At 43.4% G+C, this 23022-nt stretch overlaps 1 protein-coding gene across 1 annotated transcript in view; it reads right to left on the minus strand.

The window, feature by feature from the left end:
* The window catches only part of DRD3 (dopamine receptor D3), a 42839-nt gene extending 20479 nt beyond the window's left edge, over positions 1-22360 (minus strand). The window contains exons 1-2 of the mRNA XM_053919426.1: positions 22091-22360; positions 6199-6311 (exon numbers count right to left, since the gene is read on the minus strand). Of these exons, the coding sequence (XP_053775401.1) occupies positions 6199-6311; positions 22091-22360 (383 nt within the window). The remainder of the gene's footprint in view (positions 1-6198; positions 6312-22090) is intronic.
* Between the last annotated feature and the right edge of the window lie 662 nt (positions 22361-23022).

The following is a 23022-nucleotide window of genomic DNA, read 5'->3' on the forward strand; positions in this document are numbered from 1 at the left end:
TTCATTATATTTTTAAATAAGTTTTCAATGTCTTGCTCTTCCTCTTCTCCTTCTGGCACCCCTATGACTCGGACATTGATATGTTTAAATTTGTCCCAGAGGTTCCTAAGCTTATCCTTGTTTTTTGAATTATTTTTCCTTCCTGCTATTCTGATTGGATGCTTTTTCTTCCTTGTGTTCCAAATTGTTGACTTGATTCTTGGCTTCATCCTTTCCACTGTTTGTTCTCTGTAGATTTTTCTTTATTTCACTTAGTATAACCTTCATTTCTTCCTTTATGTTTTTCTATACTCAGTGAGTTCTCTGAGCATTCTGATTACCGGTATTTTGAACTCCGCATCTGATAAGTTGACTATCTACATTTCATTTATTTCTTTTTCTGGGGGTTTGTTCTATTCTTTCATTTGGGTCGTATTTCTTTTGTCTCCTCAATTCGGCAACCTCCCTGTGTTTGTTTCCATGTATTAGGTAGAGCTGCGCTGACTCTCAGTCTTAAAAAAGGCATCTGTAAATTGTGTGGGGTGGAGCCTTAGGTAATCACCATGGTAGAGCAACCCACTTCACTGCTCTGCGGCTGTGTGTGGAGGGAGGGCTGGGAGTGGGGACAGTGCCACTGTCTAGCTTCTGGAGGTTTGACCAGCACTTGTCCCATTTCCAGTCACCTCCCCCACTTCCCGTATGCGACTGGTGCCATTTCAGCTGTTGCCCTGGTGCTGAATCCCACCCAGATGGGGTGGGTCTGCATGAGTCCTAAATCTGTGGTGGGCCCTTTAAGAGAAGTCTCTTGAGAATTCCATAGTTTCTTTTGCCACCCCAATCCCCATTGGTTTTTGCAGCCAGAAGTTACGGGGACTTGTCTTCCTGGCACTGGAACCCTGGGTTCAGTGATCTGGTTTGGGGCTGGGATTGCTGGCTCATGAGGTGTCCCTCCCTGTCTTTACCCACTATACATGAATGTGGGACTGCCTCCTCTCTGCACCATTCTGTGCCTCTGCGTCTCCATCCCTCCTACTCATCTGGGTGAATGTGGCTTCTTTAAATCTTTGGTTGTCGGACTTCCATACAGCTCAATTTTCTGACAGTTCTGGTTGTTATTTGTTTTGAGTTACAGTTATAATTCTTTCTGTAGTTGCATGAGGAGGCAAAGCATGTCCATCTATGCCTCCATCTTGTCCAGAAGAAGAGACTCTTCCAGGCCTTTTATTCTGCTCAGGACTTTAGACTGTGCTGGGCACTGCGCTGTGGCTTCAAGTCAAATATGTCTATGTGAGTCTGGCTCTTAGCACCGCTTGCTGAGGCACCTTGGAGAAGAGACTCTGCCTTGCATCCTGCAGCTGTCATAGCCAAACAGCTGTCAGGGGTGGGGAGGAAAGAGAGGACACACCTCCTTGTGCCCACACTTGCAGTTGGGCTCAGGCCTTTCATTTACATAAAGTCCTTTCATGTAAAAGCCTGACCATTCCACACATTCAGCGGTGTGCTGTTAAATGCCTAACGACTGGCTCTCTGGGCAAAGAAAGCGTTAGCGTGTACCATTTGCCAATTTCCTTGGTACAAATACTCCCACCATTGCCCATTTCAAGATACAGCAAAGGTTTAATAGCTGGACCAAACAATTGTTAAAATTTTGCCAATTAGCTTTCACTAGCCATCACCAGCTGGCTTCAAGCACACCACTGAGAGTTGCATGCTTTCCTAAACATGCTTTAGTGTTCAGCAACTCCGCACAGGCTTCTGTTAATGTAATAAGCCAGCAAGTGTAGGGAACACTGGCTTCATTTTATAAAGCTGGAATCAGAGACACAGAGAGGTTACATGATGAACTTGAGGTCCCACAACTGGTCATGGCAGAGCCAGGGCTCCCATCTCCGAGGCCAGCATCTCTCCTGGGTGCCCCACTCCTTCTCAAGGGCATGGCCAAGTCTCTGAGGCCTTGTGGAGACACGGGCTTCCTCAGGAAAGGTGGCCTGAAGGGTGGCTCGTACCTGGAGAGTGCTGTGGATGTCCGGAGCTGAGTTTCCCCAATTGCATTCTATTTCTTGCCTGGGAGAATCTTTTAAAATACATACTCTCAGGCCACATCCCTGGATATTTTGATTAATTTTTCTGGAGTGAAACCCCAAAATGTGTATTTTTAACAAGCGAGTGAATCTTACGATTAGATAAGTTTGAGAAAGTCTGCATTAAGGAACATTTCTGTGTCAAAACTACTTGTTACCTTGGGTCAGAGGGGAGAAATGAGATTACACTTACCACTGTTACATTACATTTTTTTCTAATTATTTTTTAAACACGATTAAGCATTTAGAATAAATGAGACCCTCAAATTTGCCTCAGGGTTTTTTTCTACAAGGACTGAGATGTAGAGGTTGTTCCAGAATTAGCCATCGGAGGGCACCATAATGCAGCAAGAACTCTGCCAGCTCCAGCGGGGTGAGGAGTTCATTGCTCACCTGGGGGCTCTCTAGGCCCAGTGGGAGGCAGGGAGGCAAAGCTCAGTCCCCTGGTTCCTAGAGCACTGCAGGGACCCTGAATTCCCACCCAGGCAGGCTGTGCCACCTTTTATGTCCCAAATTAATCGCAGATGACCGACTACAGGCAAGGGCAGGGCTGAGCATGGATGGAGCAGGAGGCGAGTCCAGGGCTGCCCCCACCCAGGGCAGCCTCTGGACCTGTGGCCTGCTGCGCTACCCGCAGGGTTTCAAGGTCTAGCTGCAGGTTACAGCGAATATCCCACGCAGCTCCCTCACCAGGCTCTCTCCCCCTTGCGCTTGAGCTTCTAGCTCTCTGGACTCTTTCTAGCACGGCCCGAGCATGGACAGTATGCCAGGTGGTTAAGTACGTGGGCACCGGAAACAGATCGACTAAAATCTAAGTTCCAGTTTTTCCATTAACTGTGTGGCCTGTACGCCTGAGATTTGGCTTCTCTAAGACTCATCTTCCACACCAGTATAATGGGGATAATGATTCAGCTCTATAGGGCTTTTATGAATAGTGAATGTGAGTATCTCTGTGAAGGTTTTTGTTTGTTTGCTTGTTTGTTTAGCACAGTGTCTGGTACATGTTAAATATTTTAAAAAACAGTATTGTCATTATTACTGTGCTAGCCCAAGGGATCTGTGATTGTTCATATCGGTGAATTTATGGGTGTCTGCCCCCTTATTCCTGATTACTAGAGGACATTGAATTTATTTATGAAGCAGGTATATATTAGCACTTTCTATGTGCCAGGCAATTGTATGAAGTGCTTTATGGATATTACTCCTTTAATCCTCATAACAACCGTTTTGCTATTATGCTAAACATGTTAAAGCAAAACAAAACGAACCCAGGCCCAGAGAGGTTAACTGACTTGACCAAGGAAGGTGGAATTGTCACTAAGCGGGCAGGCAGTGTGGCTGGGCGTCTCTGTTCAAGGCATGTGCAATGGGGAGAGAGGCCGACCGAGTCCCTCGTCCTGCCCCCGCCAGCTGTGCGATCTGGGCAAGCTTACCTACACAGTCTAGCCTCAGTGTCTTTAGTTGGAAAATAGGGATAATACACCCACCTGCTGGGGTGTTGTGAGGGTTATCGATAATGAAAAGGTCTTAGTGCCTGGAATGTAGTACACACCAAATACATGGTACCTATTTTTATTGTTGTTGCTTTTATCGTTAGGCAAGTTAGGATGAGCACAGAGGTGGCTGGGGCTTTAAAGGCATAGGAACTGTGCCTTGTTTACTCTGGGGAAAGAGCGCCTGTGGAGCTGGGCTGCTGGCATGGCCAGAGGCCCTTACGGGGTGCCCCCGCCCCAGCTCCACTGGTGAAAGGTCCAGTCACTGGAACAGATGGAGTGCTGGCAGGGGAATTGGGGCACTTGGGTTCTAGTCCGAGACCTGCCCAAGAGGCTGCAGGACCTCGTGCAAGCATGTGGCAGGTCTGCACACATGCGTTAAACTAGGTGCCTTTTTAGACTCTCAGTTCTGTGACTGGGGTTTGTGAGCTTGTCATCCTACTGAAGGTCTCAAGATCCTCACAGAATTCTACCACCACCTAAAATAAAGCCTTGTCCCAGAGTGGGAGGTGTGTGGGGGGAACGGATGATGAATTCTCTTGAGGAAGCTGGCGGTGGGGGCGGTGAGAGGCTGGGCAGGGTGAGAGGGCCTGAGCCTAACTCCCTCCGGGGTTTAATGAGCCCCAGAGCTCTGTGAGGGCTGCTTTTCACCATCTTTTATTTCATCAGACAGGGGGTTCAATAAATCTTTAGTTCTATGGACTCCCCTTGTGGAATTGTTGAAGAAAAAAGCTTCTTGCAAATGATTAGAAAGCCCTTTGCAGATATAAAGTGCTTATTTAGATGCAAACTAAAACTCCAAGGTGCCTGTGACTCATCTGGCACCTATTGTGCTCCTGCGAAGGCGCAGAGGCTTGCCTGTGTGATGGGTGCCATTTGAGAGCCACTTAAAGAGCTCCCCAGTGAATGAATTTGGTTGCATTATTCACGGGCTCCTGGAGGAGGACTTGAAACCTCACCGCTCACATCGTGTCCTCCTCCTCTGACACTTTCTCAGCCCTCTCCCCAAATTTGTTCTGACCCGCAATGTGGTGGGAGGGGCTGGCCCACTGGGGAGGCAAGGAGCCAAGGAGGCGGGCCTTGTGCTCACCCACTCTGCTTTGTAAAAAAGAAAAGGCAGCTTTAGTCCAATTCTTAGGCATCCAGAGCTCTGCCTAAGAGCCTAATGACAATAGTATTGCTTGTTTTCAAAAACCCTTTCATCATTTCCTTTTCTTTCCTATCTCTTACTCCCCTGCTATTACAGATCCGGGCTTCATGACCAAAAAATGCTGAATCCATTTGGTCAGATTTGTCAGACTGGTGTGACTGGTTTGTCAGCATTGTGTGAAGACCAAAGGTTTGCATGAATGACTACATTTTTAATGAATTGACCAGTTATTTGGCATCACACGAACAGAATTTAATGCTGTGTACCACAAACTGCTTGTGCAGGATAATGGAGACCATTTTTCCAAGGCCTATTTTCATTCCTAGGACAGAAAAAAAGGCTCCATTTTGAGGTTTGGTGAGGATTTGTTTATATTGAAATTGAGGCCAAGCGAGGAGCATCCTTCTCCACTGGGATGTAAGGCATAAGCTGCTTGTCCCTTCATGTTTCAGGTAGGTGAGTGCTATGCATTCTGGGAGTTCCCTTGTATGGGACAGAGCTGATTCTAGGTTTACTCTTGTTGGTTGTGTCTTCAGTGGTGAAAGGAGAAGGGTGTGTCATGACTGCTGCCAGCAAAATGGCAAGTCTGTGCAAACTAGAAAGGCACCCTCTCCTGGCGGACTTAAGGCTCGGCAAAGGAAGCACTGGCTGAATTCAGCCCCCACACCCTTGAGCAAGGCACAACCCGCATGGCCTCACCCACCAGCTGCCTGTGCGAATGTGTGTGGATGGAGTGTACAGGCATGCTCTCGAGGGGGGAGAGAGCAGAGTCAGACTAGGAGGCTGGGTGGGAGCTGTCCCAGAGCCTCTTCTAGAAGCTCTTTTTATATAGCTCTTTCCTCCCTCTTCCAAGGCTGATCTTCTCCCACTCTCTCATGTCCTTTCTGAAGGTGCATATTTGTGATATAAGAACTGGCTACCCTCAGCAGGGACCACTGGATTCAGTTTAATATTCTTCTTCAAGGCTCTGTAATAGACTCAGCAGGGAGATTCACAGGCAATAAGGAGCTAGGACTAGAGTTTAGGTGGTAGAGGTGATGATATAGAAAACCAGATGTTCTCTGTTACTTTTGTAAAAAACATTTTTATGTAATAAATGTCCAGAAATCACACAAAAGACTCCCTTCTGCCCTCCTTTTACCAAAAACAAAGTAGTAACAGGAAATGTTCTTCCCAACCCAAATCAGCTCACCTTTCATCCTTGTTCTCCAACCCCCTCCTCCCAATTAGGAATCAGAAAAACCCCAAACAGAATCCTCTTCTGTGACCTGGGTGGAAGGAAAGGTAGGAAAGCCTATAGAATAATCATTTCTTTCCTGTCACAAGGGTTTCTTTTCACCCACAAACTATAGTTTAAGAGAAAAAGACGAAGGAAAATGTCCCAGTGGTAAGTTCCACTTTGCAGATGCAAAGCCTCAAGTACAGCAAGGGCAGCTTCCCCACCTGGTCTAGGCTGCCCCTCTCCTAAGCCAGGAAGGGGGATTCCCAGCCCTACCTATCGATGCTGATGGCACAGAGGTTCAGGATGCTGGCTGTACACATCATGACATCCAGGGTGACGAAAACATCGCAGCAAAGGCGGCTGAAATTCCAGACTCCACCTGTCACCTGAGCATCAGAGACAAGGGTGTTAGTGTTCCCCCCAGCAAAGGGACAGCAGCCCAAACAACTCTATGCTTTCCCTAGGCTGCCTTCTACAGATAACATGCTGACATGCCATCCCTGTTGGTACATCATCGTTACCAAGGGCAGGCAGACATTAAGGGAGTGACAGGCTGTTCAAGATTGGTCACACACAAAAAGGACAAAGTTGCAGAATGTTAGAAAGCTGAAGATGGAAGGGATCTTCCAAATCAATTAGTTCATTGTTTCTCAAAGTCTGGTCCACAGTGGGGTACTCATTAAAGATGAAGATTTTGGAACTCTTCCCTAGACCTGCTGAGTTAGACTTTCTGGACCTGGGGCCCATGAATCTTCTTCATTTTAAAGTAAGTAATTCATTCCTCTATCCCCAATCACACCAAAGTTTGAGAACCACTGATTTAATTCAAACTCTGGAGGCAACTGAAGCTCTCCGTGGTGAAGTGATACGCCCATAGGTGCGCAGCAGGCAGTAAGTGAGCTTGGGTGACCTCCAGATGTGTGCACTGCGCCAGAACTACCTCTCTGAAGCCCTCCATCCAGTGGCAAGCTTTCCAGTACCCAGGAAATAATCGGAGAACACATTTTTCATAAAACTTACCTCCAAAATGGAATTCTATCTGGCTTCTGATTTTACAGTTTGGAAACATCCTCGAACAACATCTCTAAAAACCTACGTGAGTTAAGTCTGTGCCAATGTTGATACCCAGGTCCCAGGCACCAAGAGTTGAGAAGAAAGACTGGACCAGGGCATTGGAAAGGGTCCCAGAACCTCCCTACCACTCACAGAATTAGTGAGGATGGTTATGACCTCACTCATTTACACGTGTGTATCAAGCTCCAGAACTTCTAGTAACACTTGAAAACATTCAGGAATAAAGCAATTTAATCTCTATTCTGGCATATTTCTATTTTATTTAAAAAATTTTATACAACCTTATTGCACCAGAGAGATCTGTCAGGGAGACTGCCACCCGAGAGTGTCCACAAATGCCCGTCTTGGGCCCAAGGCCTTTGCTCATTTACTGGCTTCCTGCCTGTGGGGCTGCCATTCTTGGGATCACGGCTCTCAAGGAGAAACCTGTGAAGCTTTGGGTCCCCGGCTGTAGCTGTGTGTCCTTGCTGCACAGGCCCAATGACTAATTAAGAGGAAGGAAGAGTGAAAAATAGGTACACTTGCCTCTGAAGTAACTTCTCAATGAAAACAGATACATTGTTGAAATGGTGCTTAAAATGGTGCTGTGGCATTTGATTTTATCACTATATTTGGTCATCTCCAGACCCTATTTTGAGAACATCTGAGCAAAGTAATTTTGTTTAAAAGCAACAATGAAAAGTTCAAGACTTCTGGCAAAGATGGAGGCATACGTAGATATACTTTGCTTCCTTGCACAACCAAAAGAAGGACAACAAATTTAAAAACAAAAAATAACCAGAACTGTCAGAAAATCGAACTGTATGGAAGTCAGACAACTAAAGATTTAAAGAAGAAACATTTATCTAGACTGGTAGGAGTGGCAGAGACAGGCAGCTGGGGCAGAGAGGCCTAGTGGCAGGGTGTCGGCTGGATAAATTTGCATCCGGATAAACCAGCAGGAACAACTGGGGAGCAACAAAGACCATGCAACACAGGGTTCTAACGCAGGGAAATGAAGCCTCAAAACCTCTGACAGTAAAAATCGGTGGGGGTTGTGGTGGTGGGAGAATCTCCCAGCCTCACAGGAGAGTCCATTGGAGAGATCAACAGGGTCCTAGAATCTATACAAAACCAACCACCCAAGAATCAGCACCAGAAGGCCCAATTTGCTTGTGGGTAGTGAGGGAAGTGACTGAAAGCCAGGTGAGCAAGCAGCATTGTTCCCTTTCTGACCCCACTTGCACGTACAGCCTGACAATGCAGCATTGTGGGTTGCCCCGCCCAGGCACATACTTAAGGCTCTGCTCTTAAAATGTAACAGGTGCACTGAGACAAAAAAATATGGCCCAAATGAAAGAACAGATCAAAGCTGTAAAAACAGAGCTAAACAATGAAGAGATAGCCAACCTACCAGATGCAGAGTTCAAAACACGGGTAATCAGGATGGTCACAGAAATGGTTGAGTATGGTCACAAAATAGAGGAAAAAGTGAAGGCTATGAAAAGTGAAATAAAGGAAAATATACAGGAAACCAACAGTGAAGGGAAGGATGCTGGGACTCAAATCAACAATTTGGAGCAGAACAAAGAAATAAACATTCAACCGGGACAGAATAAAAAAACAAGAGTTCAAAAAAATGAGGAGAGGCTTAGGAACCTCCAGGATAACATTAAACGTCCAACATCTGAATTGTAGGGCTGCCAGAAGGAGAAAAGAAAGAGCAAGAAATGGAAATTTTATTTGAAAAAATAATGAAGGAGAACCTACCCAATCTAGCAAAGGAAATAGACTTCCAGGAAGTCCAGGAAGCTCAGAGAGTCCCAGAGAAGTTGGACCCAAGGAAGCACACACCAAGGCACATCATAATTATATTACCCATGATTAAAGATAAGGAGAGACTCTTAAAAGCAGCAAGAGAAAAGGAGACAGTTACCTACAAAGGAGTTCCTGTAAGGCTCTCGGCTGATTTCTCAAAAGGAACCTTACAGGCAAGAAGGGGCTGGAAAGAAGTATTGAGAGTCATGAAAAGCAAGGACCTACATCCAAGACTGCTCTATCCAGCAAAGCTATCATTTAGAATGGAAGGGCAGATAAAGTGCTTCTCAGACAAGGTCAAGTTAAAGGAGTTCATCGTCACCGAGCACTTACTATATGAATTGTTAAAGCACAGGTGACAAACACAAGGCCCACGGGCTGAATCCGGCCCTCCACCTTATTTTATCCGGCCTGACACCTTGTTTCTATCTAGTGGCAGCGCCTAGCTCCTTGCCCCTAGTTAAGGAGTAGTTACATTTATACAGTTCTAAAATTATATTTGGCCCTTTGAAGGCAACCACAAGCCTGATGTGGACCCTGGTGAAAATGAGTTTGATGCCCCTGTGTTAAAGGGAGTTATCTAAGAAAAAGAAGATCAAAACTATGATAAATGTAAAATGACAATAAACTCACAACTATTAACAACTGAATCTAAAACAAAAACAAAAAACACACTAAGCAAACAACTAGAACAGGAACAGATTCACAGAAATGGAGATCACATGGAGGGTTATCAGCGGGGAGGGGGAGGGGAGAGAATGGGGGAAAAGGTACAGAGAATAAGATGCATAAATGGTAGGTACAAAATAGACAGGGGGATGTTAAGAATAGTATAGGAAATGGAGAAGCCAAAGAACTTATATGTACGAACTGTGGACATGAACTAAGGTGGGGGTAATGTGGTTGGCAAGGCAGAGGGGAATAAAGGGGAGAAAAAATGGGACAACTGTAATAGAATAATCAGTAAAATATATTTTTAAATGAATGAATGGATAAATAAATAAATAAGGAACTTAAAATAAAAAAATAAAAGCAATGATGAAAAGTTCAAACTAGCTCTGAAATCATCATTTTTTGCTTATTTGGCTGTATATATATAAAGACCTAATATGAATTTATAGGAATTCTTACAATGAAACACTTTAAAACAGGACTATGTAGAGTCATAATAACACAATGATTTAAGGAAGTAAGGAGAATAAAAAATAGTTTTGCTCATTACACAGGATGATTGTTTGCTGTAAAAGCTTCTTGCAAAAAGTTGAATTTTGTATACTAACTCTCATTTTAACATATGTCTATTATGTAATTTATGTCCTAAATTGAGGAACAAACACTTTTCCCTCCAAATTGTGATTGCCTTTTTGTGTCTGTGTACTGAAGGTGCATAGTAGATGAGAGAGTTTATTTAGAACAACAGAAACTCACTCACTCCTTCACTCACTCGTCCACCCATGAAGTTAGTAGTTGTGAAGCTCCAATACTTCATTCATAGAAAGAGGGTATATGCTGTGTGTTTTAAGAGGTTTTACAAAATGTACTTCAGGCCCTGTCCTTGAAGAACTTATAAGATCATTGAAGAAGCAAGGCATTCATAAGTAACGTAACTAGAGATCATCATAAGATCCTAATGTTATTAATACAATCTAACATTTATTTAGAACTTACTCTATTATGGGCCACTGACCCATATAACCCATTCCAGGATTTCTGTAGCTTTAAAACTTCAGATTCAGAAAACGGAATGTGCTCATACAGGTTTTCAGGACAAAGCATACACTTATTTGATAGGAAATTAAATGGCTATTACTTAATAAACTCCTCAGGAGCAGGGACTGGTACTTGTTTGTTGCTGCATCCTCGGTGCCTAGATCAATGCCTGACATGCAAGTCTGTTCTGAAAGAATGACTGGTCTCTGACACATCTATATGAATACTAATAGCTAGCATTTACTGAATGCCTACTTTTTTTCTTCTTCCTAATTTTTAATTGAATTTATTGGGGTGGCATTGGCTAATAAAATTATATAGGTTTCAGGAGTATAATTCCATAACATATCACCTGTATATTATATTGTGTGCTCATCACCCCAAGTCATATCTCCTTCTATGACCACTTATCTCTCCTTTACTTTCTTCTACTTCCCCCTAACCTCCCTTCCCCTCTGGTAATCACCATACTGTTTTCTGCATTGATGAGGTTTTCAGTTTTCTTTCTTTCTTTTTTTTTTCGTTTAATCCCTTCACCTTGTTCACCCAGCCCTGCAACCCCCCTTCCCTCTGACAGTCTGTTCTCTACTTACAAGTCTGTTTCTATTTATGTGTTTGTTTCTATTTTGTTTGTTAGTTTATTTTGTTCATTAGATTCCAAATGTAAGGGAAATCATATGGTCCTTGTCTTTCTCTGGCTTACTGGGTCTTGATGTTCTGCAAAGCACTTTATGTACAGGGCCTCCAATGGTGATAATAATCCTATGAGAGAGGACTACTGTTGAGACAGGATAGTGAGAAGCTAGGGAAATTCCTTGGCAAGTGGACTAGGGAAACCAACAGATAGCTGAACACAATGGCTGAGCAATTTATAGCCAGGTGCAGATGGTCACCCAGGTGCCTGGCAGGGGGCAAAACTGGGAAAACAAGGACCTCACCCCCAGGGTAACCTTTCCTTCCCTGGTTTTTCCTCCGTGGAGATAACATCTAGGTCTCAGGTATATTTCTCTTCCAGGCCGAGAAAAACACCAGGACCAACTGCAATGACTAAGGACCCTTTGTCCTGCCACTGACCAGTCAGTGGAGACCATGACCATGAAAGGGCACACCTGGAGAACTGATGAATATTCTGCTGAAACTCTCCTCTGAGGCCTTTCCTAAGACTCCCAACCACCTTCAAGAAACAGATAAAAGCCTCAAGACAAAGGACCCAGCATGTGTCCTCCCTCTGGGGAGCAGCCCTGGCCACTCCCTTTCCCCTCTTCTTCCTCCCGCTTCTTTCCCTACAGGCACCTGTCTTCTAAACTCCACAGCAATGGGCAGCAGTGGCAGCTGGTCTCAGGCTGATCCCCTGAACCTGTCCCCAAGGCCCCCTTTTCTCTGACTTCCCAGTGAGCTAAGGCAGCCCAGCCTAGCCTCTCCTGTTGCTCCTTCTGTGCTAAGCTCTTCCTTGGTTCACTGTCCTCAGCTTTAATAAATGGATGCTCATAGTCACCTGGGGTCGTGTTGTGAAATCTTTCCTACAGGAAGTCAAGAACCAACACACTACAGCTGGCACTAGGCAGACTCACTCAGGGCCAGGTCCCTGTCTGGTAACACTATCTTCTCCATCACAGAGAAAGAGACTCAAGCTTAGAGAGGTTTTGCACCTTGCCTGAGATGGCACGGCTCCTCAGGTCAGACAGGGCATTGGAGGGTAGGTTGCTTCATGCCCTGCTATATGGAAGTGTCAAGTGAGGAGGGGGCAGTTATTGAAAAGGGATGGAGCTGGGTGAACGCAAGGGGAAAGGAGAAAAGCTTGTGCACATCAAGGATTTTTTGTGTGACAGAATTCGTCATCTCCCTTCTAGGACACCCTCCTGATTGCCTCCATCTCAGGGCTGCAAAAAGCAGTGGTGGCTGCTGACTTTGGGGCCTAGAGAAAGTACACGCTGGGCAGGTTTCTTTGGTACTCTGTTTCTTTAGCTTCTATGGGCCAAAGCCCTCAACCTCTCCCCTGCTTCCAATCCCCAACTATGCCTCCCTATTCTGGCTATCTTTTCTTTTACTATCCAATTATGCCATCAAAATTTCCATTCTCTCCTTGATCTCAGCTAAATGACAAGAAGAAAACCATCTGATTAGCTGGTTATAGTAATTCCCACTAAGGTGCCACCAGTAAGCCTTCCTCAGAGCTTACTCATTAAAATGAATCTCCAATTGGTGGGATGTGTAATGGAAATACTTTTTATTTATGGAGTCCTCCACACCAAGCAAATAATAATAAGTGATGAATAAAGAGCTGTGAAGGGCCAAGATCAAATAACCCTCATAGCAATCCAACTAATTAAATAATATTTCTAATTATTCAATAACAAAATGGTGACGGAAAGGGGCTGAGTAATTTACCTAAGAATACATAGCTAGGGTTATTTCCAGTCAAGATGGAGGCATGGGTAGACATGCTCCGCCCCTTATGCAACCACAAAAAGGAATTGCAACTAAATCTCAAAATAAATAACACTCAGAACTGTCAGAAAATTGAACTGTTCGGAAGTTCGACAACAGAGGATTTGAAGAAACCATGTTCATCGAGATGGGTGGGAGGGGCAAAGACAGGGAGCCTGGGTGGGCACGTGATGAGACACAGTGTGGCGTGAAGAGGCAGCAGTGGTGGAACAGGCATGGGCACGGGCTGTTCCACATTCACATGTGGTGGATAAAAACTGGGAGAGATGCCATGGGAGTGAGCGATCCCAGCCCCAGGCCAGACCACACAGCCCAGGGTTCCAGCACTGGGAAGATAAGTCCCCATAACTTCTGGCTATAAAAATCAGTGGGATTTGGGGCAGCAGAGGAAAATGCTGGATTTTCAGAGAACTTCGCTTAAAGGGCCTGCATCTTAAAACATATATAACCCCACCCCCTCTGGGATTCAAAACCAGGGCAACAGCTGAAAGGGCACCAGTCTCATACCAGGAGTGGGTGAAGTGATGGGAAATGGGGCAAGTGCTGGGCAAATCCCCAGAAGGCAGGCAGCAGCACAGTCCCCTCTTTAAGCACTCCCCCACACAGAGCCACAAAGCTGTGAAGCGGGTTGTCCCGCCCTGGCAATTACCTAAGCCTCCACCTCACAAAAATTACAGGTGCCTTTTACAGGGAGTCAAAGCAGCTCTACCTATACACAGAAACAAACACAGGGAGGCTGCTGAATTGAGGAGACAAAGAAATATGGCCCAAATGAAAGAACAGAACAAAACCCCAGAAAAAGAACTCAATGAAACTGAGATAGTCAACTTACCAGATGCAGAGTTCAAAACACTGGTGATCAGGATGCTCAAAGAACTCACTGAGTATGGGCAAGAACATAAGGGAAGAAATGAAGGTTACACTAAGTGAAATAAAGAAAAATCTGCAGGGAACCAACAATAAAGGGAAGGAAGCTTGGATTCCAATCAATGATTTGGAACATAAGGAAGAAATAAACATTCGACCAGAACCGAAAGAAGAAGCAAGAATTCAAAAAAATGAAGATAGTTTAAGGAGACTCTGGGACATCTCCAAACATGCCAACATCCAAATCATAGGGTTGCCAGAAGGAGAAGAGGAAGAGCAAGACATTGAAAACTTATTTGAAAAAAATAATTAAAGAAAAATTCTGTAATTTGGTGAAGGAAATAGACGTACCAGTCCAGGAAGCACCGAGAATCCCAAACAAGTTGAACCCAAAGAGAAACACACCAAGATACATGATAATTAAAATGCCAAAGGATAAAGATAAAAAGAGAATCCTAGAAGCAGCAAGAGAAAAGGAGACAGTTACCTACAAAGGAGTTCCCATTAGACTAGCAGCTGATTTCTCAAAAGAAACTCTGCAGGCAAGAAGGGACTGGAAAGAAGTATTCAAAGTGATGAAAAACAAGGACCTACAACCAAGATTACTCTTTCCAGCAAAGCTATCATTTAGAATTGAAGGGTAGATAAAGTGCTTCTCAGACAAAGTAAAGCTGAAGGAATTCATCATCACTAAGCCATTATTATATAAAATGTTAAAGAAACTTATTTAAGAAAAAGAAGAAGATCAAAACTGTAAACATTAAAATGACAACAAACTCACAGCTATCGATGACTGAATCTAAAAAAACAAACAAAGCAAACAATCAGAACAAGAATGGAATTACAGATATGAAGATCATTTGGAGGGTTATCAGCTGGAAGGGGGAAAGGGGAGAATGGGGGAAAAGGTGCAGGGATTAAAAAAACATAATTGGTAGGTATAAAAATAGACAGATGGATGTTAACAATGATATAGGAAATGGAGAAGCCAAAGAACTTATATGCAAGACCCATGGACATGAACTAAGAGAGGGATTGATGTAGGGTAGAGGGGTAGTGGGTGGAGGGGGAAAAAGGAGAAAATGTGTGACAACTATAATAAGAAAACAATAAAATGTACTAAAAAAATACATAGCCAGTAAAAAGAGCTGGCATTTCAAACTCCTAATATTAATCATGACTCTCAAAAGTCAGCACCTTAGCCCTGGCTGGTGTGGCTCAGTGGTCGAGTGCCAGCCTGCAAACTTGAGGGTCACTGATTCGATTCCCAGTCAGGGTACATGCCTGGGTTGTGGGCCAGTTCACCTGGTGGGGGAGGCGTGTGGGAGGCAGCCACACATTGATGTTTCTCTCCCTCTCTTTCTCCCTCCCTCCCCCTCTCTCTATAAGTAAATAAATAAAATCTTTAAAAAAATGTCAGCACCTTAATGCTGCTCTGCTTCTGGGAAGTGTACAATTTAACTTCATTCTGATAATGTAGGAGGAAAGAGTAGGTGTTTGTTTCTCCATGCACCCATATACTCCCTGTTTATTGAGTACCCATTATATGCCTGATACTCCACTTGGGTAGGTGTACTGAAATGAATTAAAGCTGTTTTCGTCCCCAAGATCTCAGAATATAGCGTGTGCATGTTAGGGAGAGAAATGTGTGAACGAGTGAGGGTGAACTGAGAGCCCAGGAGGTGGATGCTAAGAAAATAACTATAATACAATGTGGTAAGTGCTGACAGTGAGGTAAGTAGAAAGCGTTGAGAGAACTTGAAAAGTAAAGTGATTTTTGAAATTAAAGTGGAAAAAAAAAGCAAGAAAAATCTGATTGATTTAAGGCTCTTTAGAGACATGATCCTACCTTTCCCCTAAACTCTAATGAATAACTCACTTCAGAATCATACAGCAGCCAGGTGGTGTTCCTCTCACTTGCTAATGAATATAACTAGCTCCCTTTGGCAATACAGAAGGTGGGAGTAAGCAAGAAATTGTCTTCAGGTACAGAAGTTGGCTACTGAATTTTCAACAGACACAGCCTGCGGCAGCATTTCCCTAATTTACTTTTTATAAGGCAGCATTTCCCAAATCACCTGAGGCTTTTGCTAAACAAAATGATTCTCAGGTCCCTCTCAGAATAATAAGTCCCTCCAATGATTCCTGCTGCCTGGGAAGTTTGGGAAACAGCTGATGTGGAGGGGGTGTGTGTGTGGCAGGGGTTGGGGGGTGACATTGTCTTCAGAAATGGTTGTCCTAAAGTAGGGCTCCTTGAGCATTCTTTGTTCCACGGGAGACTTTAGCCTCTGGTTCCCTTCTCAGAAGTGCATACATAAAATACAAGGGATCACAAAAGATGAATTAAATTGATATATAGTTACCAAGTATTTTAAATATATGTGCTTCTTTAATAATGCATTAAATGACAAGACTTAGTGGCAGGTCCAAATTCCTATAATTTCCAAGTACTGATGAATGTAAATGGTATTTCAAGGTGTGTGCCACAACTGGAATGTGATTTGAAAATAGAAATATCTGGATGTCTACTGGTGACATTAAGGATTTCTTCTGCTGTGGGTTGATACCTAATTGATGGAAATGCTAAATTTCAGCTTAGTGAAAATAAGAAAGTAATTTTATTTACAACCAAGTTGATGGACTCCCCAGATTAAGAATTCTTGCTCTGAAGGATGGATTTGTAGTTGCTTTGGGGGGATAGCCAAGGAGCAAAGATGGAATTACTTCTCAAATTAGCCCCTTCATTTCATTTTTGTTTGCCACATTTGGGAATTTTTTTTTTCCACAGAAGGGGGATTGCTGTGGGGAAAGACAGGGGGTTTGCTTCTCTGAATTCCAATGTCTTTATCTGTGAAGTGGGGTTTGTACAGATTAGTGGTTCCTAAATGTCAGTGTGTAGCAGATGGCTGGCTGGCTGCAAACCCCTTGGGGTGGGAGTGGGGCTGGGGCTGCCTGGGGCTGGGGTTGGGCGACTGGTTATAATTACTATACATTTCCAAGGCCACCCCTGGAAATTCCAGTTTGGTAGATCTGAGATAAACCCAACAGTCCGTATTTCGAGTGCACAAAAAATCATAGAGGAACCCATTTAAAATGCAGACTCTCTTTTATTTCTAATAATCAATGTTATTAGAAGGCTAAAAACTCCTCTGTCCCCCAAACAGTGCTGTTCTTTCACTCTCTCTGTGGCGAGTTTCCCTGCTTGATCCCAACCTGCTCCTTTTGGCTCGTCTACATTGCTTGACCCTTGAGTCTTTTCTCCTGCATGCACTGGCACCCAAGTACTCCGAGTTTAGTATTTCAAATGTCCCCCTGGCTGCTTTAGTTGCCTTTTCTGTCCTGATATAAGTGCATTAAACATCATAAAAGGTGCTTAACTGAGTGGGACAAAATGGGATGGTTGTGCTTGGAGAGGAAAGCTCTAAGCCGACTGTAGCTTCTAAAGTGGGAAATTAGAAACTGCAGAGGGAATCTGAGACAGAACTATTTGGTATAGCACAAAAAAGGGTTTTTGAGAGAGTGCTGCAAACTGAATCAAAAAGACAACCAGGCCAGGGCCCTATGGAATATAACTACGTTGAAGTCACCTGCATGGTTTTTATCATAAATTTCTCTGCTAGGCCTGGGGCAGAGAAAACTGAAGAGGTCAGTGATTGGTTGCTGCTTGTTCACCTTTATATATTGCTCAAGCCCAGGTTCCTGTGTGCCTTAATGATGAGAATGATAACAATGAGATAACCACGGTGCGTACTTGCTGACTGTACTCGTCCCCCTTTCCAATAGTCCGTGGGTTCTGGTAATCCATGAGATTCCTGAGTAGTTCATGTATTCCATGGAAGAGACTCTTCTTTGCTAAGTGAACTTTTCTATTCAGTGATTAGTTCAGAGAAAATCATGTGCCCATCCAATCAAAATACATCTTGATGCATGTACTAGAAGTCTGTGGACACAGATTTTTCTCTCTTGCTTGTATTGTACACATGTGAGGCTTATTGCTTACCCTTTGCCTATGGATAAAGCCAAATATGGAAAAAAGACAGAGCTGAGAGAATTGTAGAGAAATGAGATGGACCCTAGTCCCAACTGTGCCTGCAGTCCACACTACTGCAAGACTTTTAAAGTTCCTGGTGTGCGAGTCAATGCTTTCTGTTTACTGTTTAAGTCAAATTTTGGAGTTAAATTTTCTTTTTTACTTACAACTAAAAGTGTCTTAACTGAGATAGTTATCGATTTTATTTTTTAGTTATCAAAACACTTTCTCAGCTGATGACGGTTGAGCCTAACACATAGCCTATGAGATAAGAAAAGTATAGTTGTCACCTCCATTTCATTCACTTAATTCCCACACCTTTTGATTCCAAATTTCTGAGTCTTTCTCATAGCATAACTCTGTGTTAGAATGAGATTCATCCCAGTGAATTCCATCAGGAGCATGATGCTATGTGATATGTGATATTTTATTGTCTGCCTCACAGCAATTCCTCATCTCCTTTTTTTAATGAAATCCACATTTTCACGCTTTCTTTCTATCTTCCCTTGCATCTGTAAGTGGCTTTATGATCCACTTCTGGCTATTTAGACTTAAGTGAAGTCCCTTAAGGAGAAGTTTTGAGCCACTCTAGGGAAATGACTTTTTTCCCCCCTCTGTAAGCCCCCCCTTATCCTATTTTGAATACAGCCGTGATGATGGGGCTATGGCAGCCATCCTGTGAGCAGTATGAGGAAGTAAGCTAGCTTGCCAACGATGGTGAACAGAAAGGATGGAACAGTCTGGTTCTTGATGACACGATGGGGCAGTTGAACCATCAACAATTGCCTTCTTCCACAGGTCTGCTTGTGTGAGCAAAATAACTCATTTATTTAAGCCACAGTTAGTCAAATTTTCCAACTTCTATAGCCCAAACATTCCTAACTCATACATACTGGTGCCAATTTTCCTTTGAAGGAAGGTATCTGGCCAATATGAGCCAATATTCCCTTCAAAGAAGATGGATGTATTCAAATCAAACACAGGAAGCTGTGAATTGGGCAGCTAATTGGTCCCCCACATGATGTTCTTCTCGTTTCTGTCCTTTCATCTTGAGGGCCCTCAAGCTTACAGCAGTCTCTGTGGTCAACACTGCATCTTTCCTTCTTTTCAAGGGAGCTCTTATGTATAATCATGCAATTACTAGACCAGCTACTCAACCACCTGTGCCATCATTAGCACAAGTTAGTGAGAATAATGCTTTGACCTTCTCTGAGACACATGGATTTATATATTCACAGTTCCTTTAAGGCCCATTAGGGCTCTAAGTGCTCTTTTCTCTTGTTAAGGTACCCCATCCAGTCCTGAGCACAGGCAGGTATTTAAGACTAAGACAAGTACATACTGGGGCAGAATAGGGAGGCCTGGTCCTTTGGACTTGAAAGTGCTAATATTTTAACTGGTCATCTCTTAATGATGGCTACTTTAAGTCACATTCTATCTTTTATTGAGGTAGACCCTGAGTGGACTGTTGGAGAAAGTGGTGCAGAGATAGTAAGTTGCATTGACTACAGACTTGAAGCAAGTGGGAAGGGCCAAATCAAGGTGCTAATGCCCATTTCTCAGTGGAGAGGTGTCTCTGCTGCCTCAAATCTTCTTTATATGATTGTAGACTCATTTGACCATGCTCTTAATTACTGAACACCTACACCAAATAACCTTTTGGACGGAGGGCATATTGGTTTTTATGAGAGGAGATCAGGAGCTCCACCAGCATGCTCCCCATAGGGGAAAACACATAGATCCAAACTGCAGAAGGTTCATAGAGTCTTTGGCAAGACTTCATACCCGCCCTCTATAGACTCAGCTGTTCTTCAGGCTCAGCAGTAGAAGGGGGGCATTATCTTTATTGGCAGATGTGGCTAGAGAGAGCTGGCACGGTGTGGGAAAATCACAATGTGCATCTCCTATACTGATATCTACAGAGATTGTCCAGTGTGGTCCATCCAGAGTCTTGGAAGCTATCACAAACGGACACCCAAAGAGTGTGCCTGAATGATTTTGTTACAGATGTGAAAAGTCTGGTTTTATCTCAGAGGCAATTAAAATGCTTATTAGGCTGAGAGTCCTCTTCCTGCCTTTGTTTCTGAGGTTCATCTTTCTGAAAGACTTAGGAATCCTTGTAAGGTATAGGGATGGACAGAAACACTTTGGTGGGGGGATGGTGGTGGTATGAATTATTGACTAATCCATACTAGGTTATAGCACCTAAAATCTGCCTTACTTTTGAACAAAAACATCACATGCTTTTAACTCCTCTCAGTCTCATTATTATTGAATGTAGAAATAAATAGTTCATCGTCACAACGGACATAGCAGCAACTGATGTAAGCAGGAATTGGCCATCTAATGTAGATGTTGCAGAGCAGACTCATTTAATCAGTCATATATCAAATATTTATTTAGCACATATTGTATGCCAGGTAGTGTGTTTGGACTACAGGAAAAAAAGAACAGATACATAACCTCTGATTTCAAGATTGTCTCAGATTAATTGGGTTGACAGAAAAGTCAAGATAACCACAAGACTCTTTGCCATTAGGATTATCCTAACTCAGAAGAATAAATGCGTATTTTTTCCTCAGAGTATCCCCCTAGCCCAGTGATTTACAACTGTTGTGCCACAAGAATTTTTAAAACATTCAATACTTATTTAGTCAGAAGCACTGACCTCTTTTCCCTTAGATTGTCAAATTAAGAAAATGACAACAGCTAACACAACAATAGTCATCTGGTGTGAATGCCTTGTCTCGAAGCATAAATATATAGGTCGTATAATAGAGTTGTATCTTATTTGTCATGTCACATAATAAGGTTCAGTCTGATTAGTTAAATCTTGGTACCAAAAATCCTTACATACAGGTATAAGCACCTGACTTTTTAAAAAGTCACTTTGGAGCAAAAAGAGTAGATAATTACTATTACTATTTTTTTGGTAAATCAACTAAAATTATACCTATTTTTGTCAGATTGGCAAAAAATACATTTTTTTAGTATGCCACAGAATTTTAGCAATTAGTTTATGTGTTCCCTGAGATGAAAAAGGTTGAAAATGGCTGCGTTAGTGGTTAAATTTATTCCTAATCATCCTAGTTGTTTTTCTCCTTTTCCTTGTCTTTTTTATTTTCTTTCTTTTATGTCTCCCTGTTGAAATCATGTCTAATTTTAGTTCCCAGTCATTCTGTAATATGAGAACTAGCATAGGCAGTCTATGTTTGAGATTTTTTCTCTCCTGTGATATGTCATACTTAATTAACTGTCATCTTCACTATTAATATTAACTGAGATATTAATTTGATGAATTTTAATTTCTCTTAATCATAGCATCATTTTGTCCTTCATTGGGTACCTCTTTAGAATGATACACAGTACAGAGAAGAAATATTAATAGCATATTAAGATGTCTTTAAGAAAACTCTTCAGTAAATTGCATGTTTTCCCAGTAAGAATATCTATTTCTTGAACAGGTACAGGCACCCTAGTATCTCTGTTAGCAAATGAATGTTTTCTCTTTATCACCTCCTGACTCTGCTTTGCACTTTTGAATGAAAATACTTTCAAATTTAAGAAATGTTTCTCTCCAAAAGAATTCTCTGGGGTCTGCTGCATTATCTGATTGGGGAGGGCTCTGTACCATTAATAGAGGCACCAGAAATATTAATTGGAAGGTTGGTTCCTTAGGTAGTAGTCTGTGGATAGCTGATGTCCAAGTGCAAAGAGCCAAGTCTAAAGGCAACTGACCCCTCTAAAGGAGTCTGATCTATTTGCAGACTATTCTTTCCTTTTATCCTCATTCATTAATTTTTTTTCCTGTAATTTATTTTTCCCTCCCCATCTTTGCCCCGAATTCCTCCTGCAGATTCTCACCTCCGTACACATGGAAAAACTGATGAAGGTGCCTATGGACTACCTCCCCCAATCCCTCATGTCTTTGTGACATGCCTGGCAGAGAGTAAACTTGGTGCATTTTTAGGATGGCCTATCACTCAAGTCTGGTTACCTGGATACTAGAGACAGAATCATTCCCAGCTCCCTGGTTCTGATGTGCGTGAGTGGTGATGCTGGATAATGTCTGCTCTTCAGACCCTCAGCTTCCTCACAAAAGGTAGAAGGACAGGAGCTCTCCTTCCTTCCCAGTCCCCATATCACAGAAGAAAGCATTCTGAGCCTAGAAGGCCAACAGCTCAGGGAAGACAAAGACAAGCACAGTCACGTGGGCAGCCCAAACCTGGGCTCACTTACCTCCAGGTACACCACCCAGGGCATCACCAAGGTGGCCACCAGTAAGTCCGCCACAGCCAGGCTCACCACCAGGTAGTTGGTGGTGGTCTGCAGGGCCCGTTCCCTTAGCACAGCCACACACACCAGACCATTGCCAAAGACAATGGCAAGGATGAGCGCACAGTAAGACAGGGCATAGTAGGCATGTGGGCGGGCCCAGCTGGCCCCTGTGGAGTTGTCTGCCCCACAGGTGGAATTGATGTGGCCACTCAGCTGACTTAGTGGCACCATAGCCCAGAGGGAGAGGAATGACTGCAATAGGTTTCCTAGGGGAAGACAGAAAAAAAAATGCTGGTAAAATCAGACTCTTTGGGTCTAGGCTGCTTGCATGCAAATATCTGATTTCAACAAACATCTATCCAGCACTTTCTATATGACAGGCACTGTTCTAAGCACTGGAAGTACAGCAATGAACAAAAGGATGACAAAAATTCCTGTCCTCTGGAAGCCTCCATTCTGCAGGGAAAGCCTAATAAACAAGATAAATAAAAGATGTAGTATGTTTGATGATACATATTTTGGAGAACGGTAAATCAGAGATGAGGATGAGGAGAGGGAGAGGATTGTGTGTGTGTGAGCAGGGCGACTGAATGCCATTTTTAATTAGGGTAATGAAGCCCTCAGGGAGGAGGTGACCACTGAGTCAAGACCCAGAGCATCTGAGGAAGCTAACTGTGCAGATTTCTGGGGGAAGAGTTGTCCAAGCACAAAGACAAGATGGCTGGCATACAGAAGGGACAGCAGGGAGGCCAGTGTGGCTGGAACCAACTGAGGCAGGGCGGTGTGGGAGGATGCGAGGTCGAGAGGTGGTGCAGGGCTGCTGAAAGAACCAGGCTTGGATTCTGAGTGAGAGGGGGAGCCGTTGCAGAACGAGAATCCTAGCTCTACCACTT

This window comes from Desmodus rotundus, chromosome 2 (assembly GCF_022682495.2).
Source record: "Desmodus rotundus isolate HL8 chromosome 2, HLdesRot8A.1, whole genome shotgun sequence".
NCBI classification, from domain to species: Eukaryota; Metazoa; Chordata; class Mammalia; order Chiroptera; family Phyllostomidae; genus Desmodus; species Desmodus rotundus.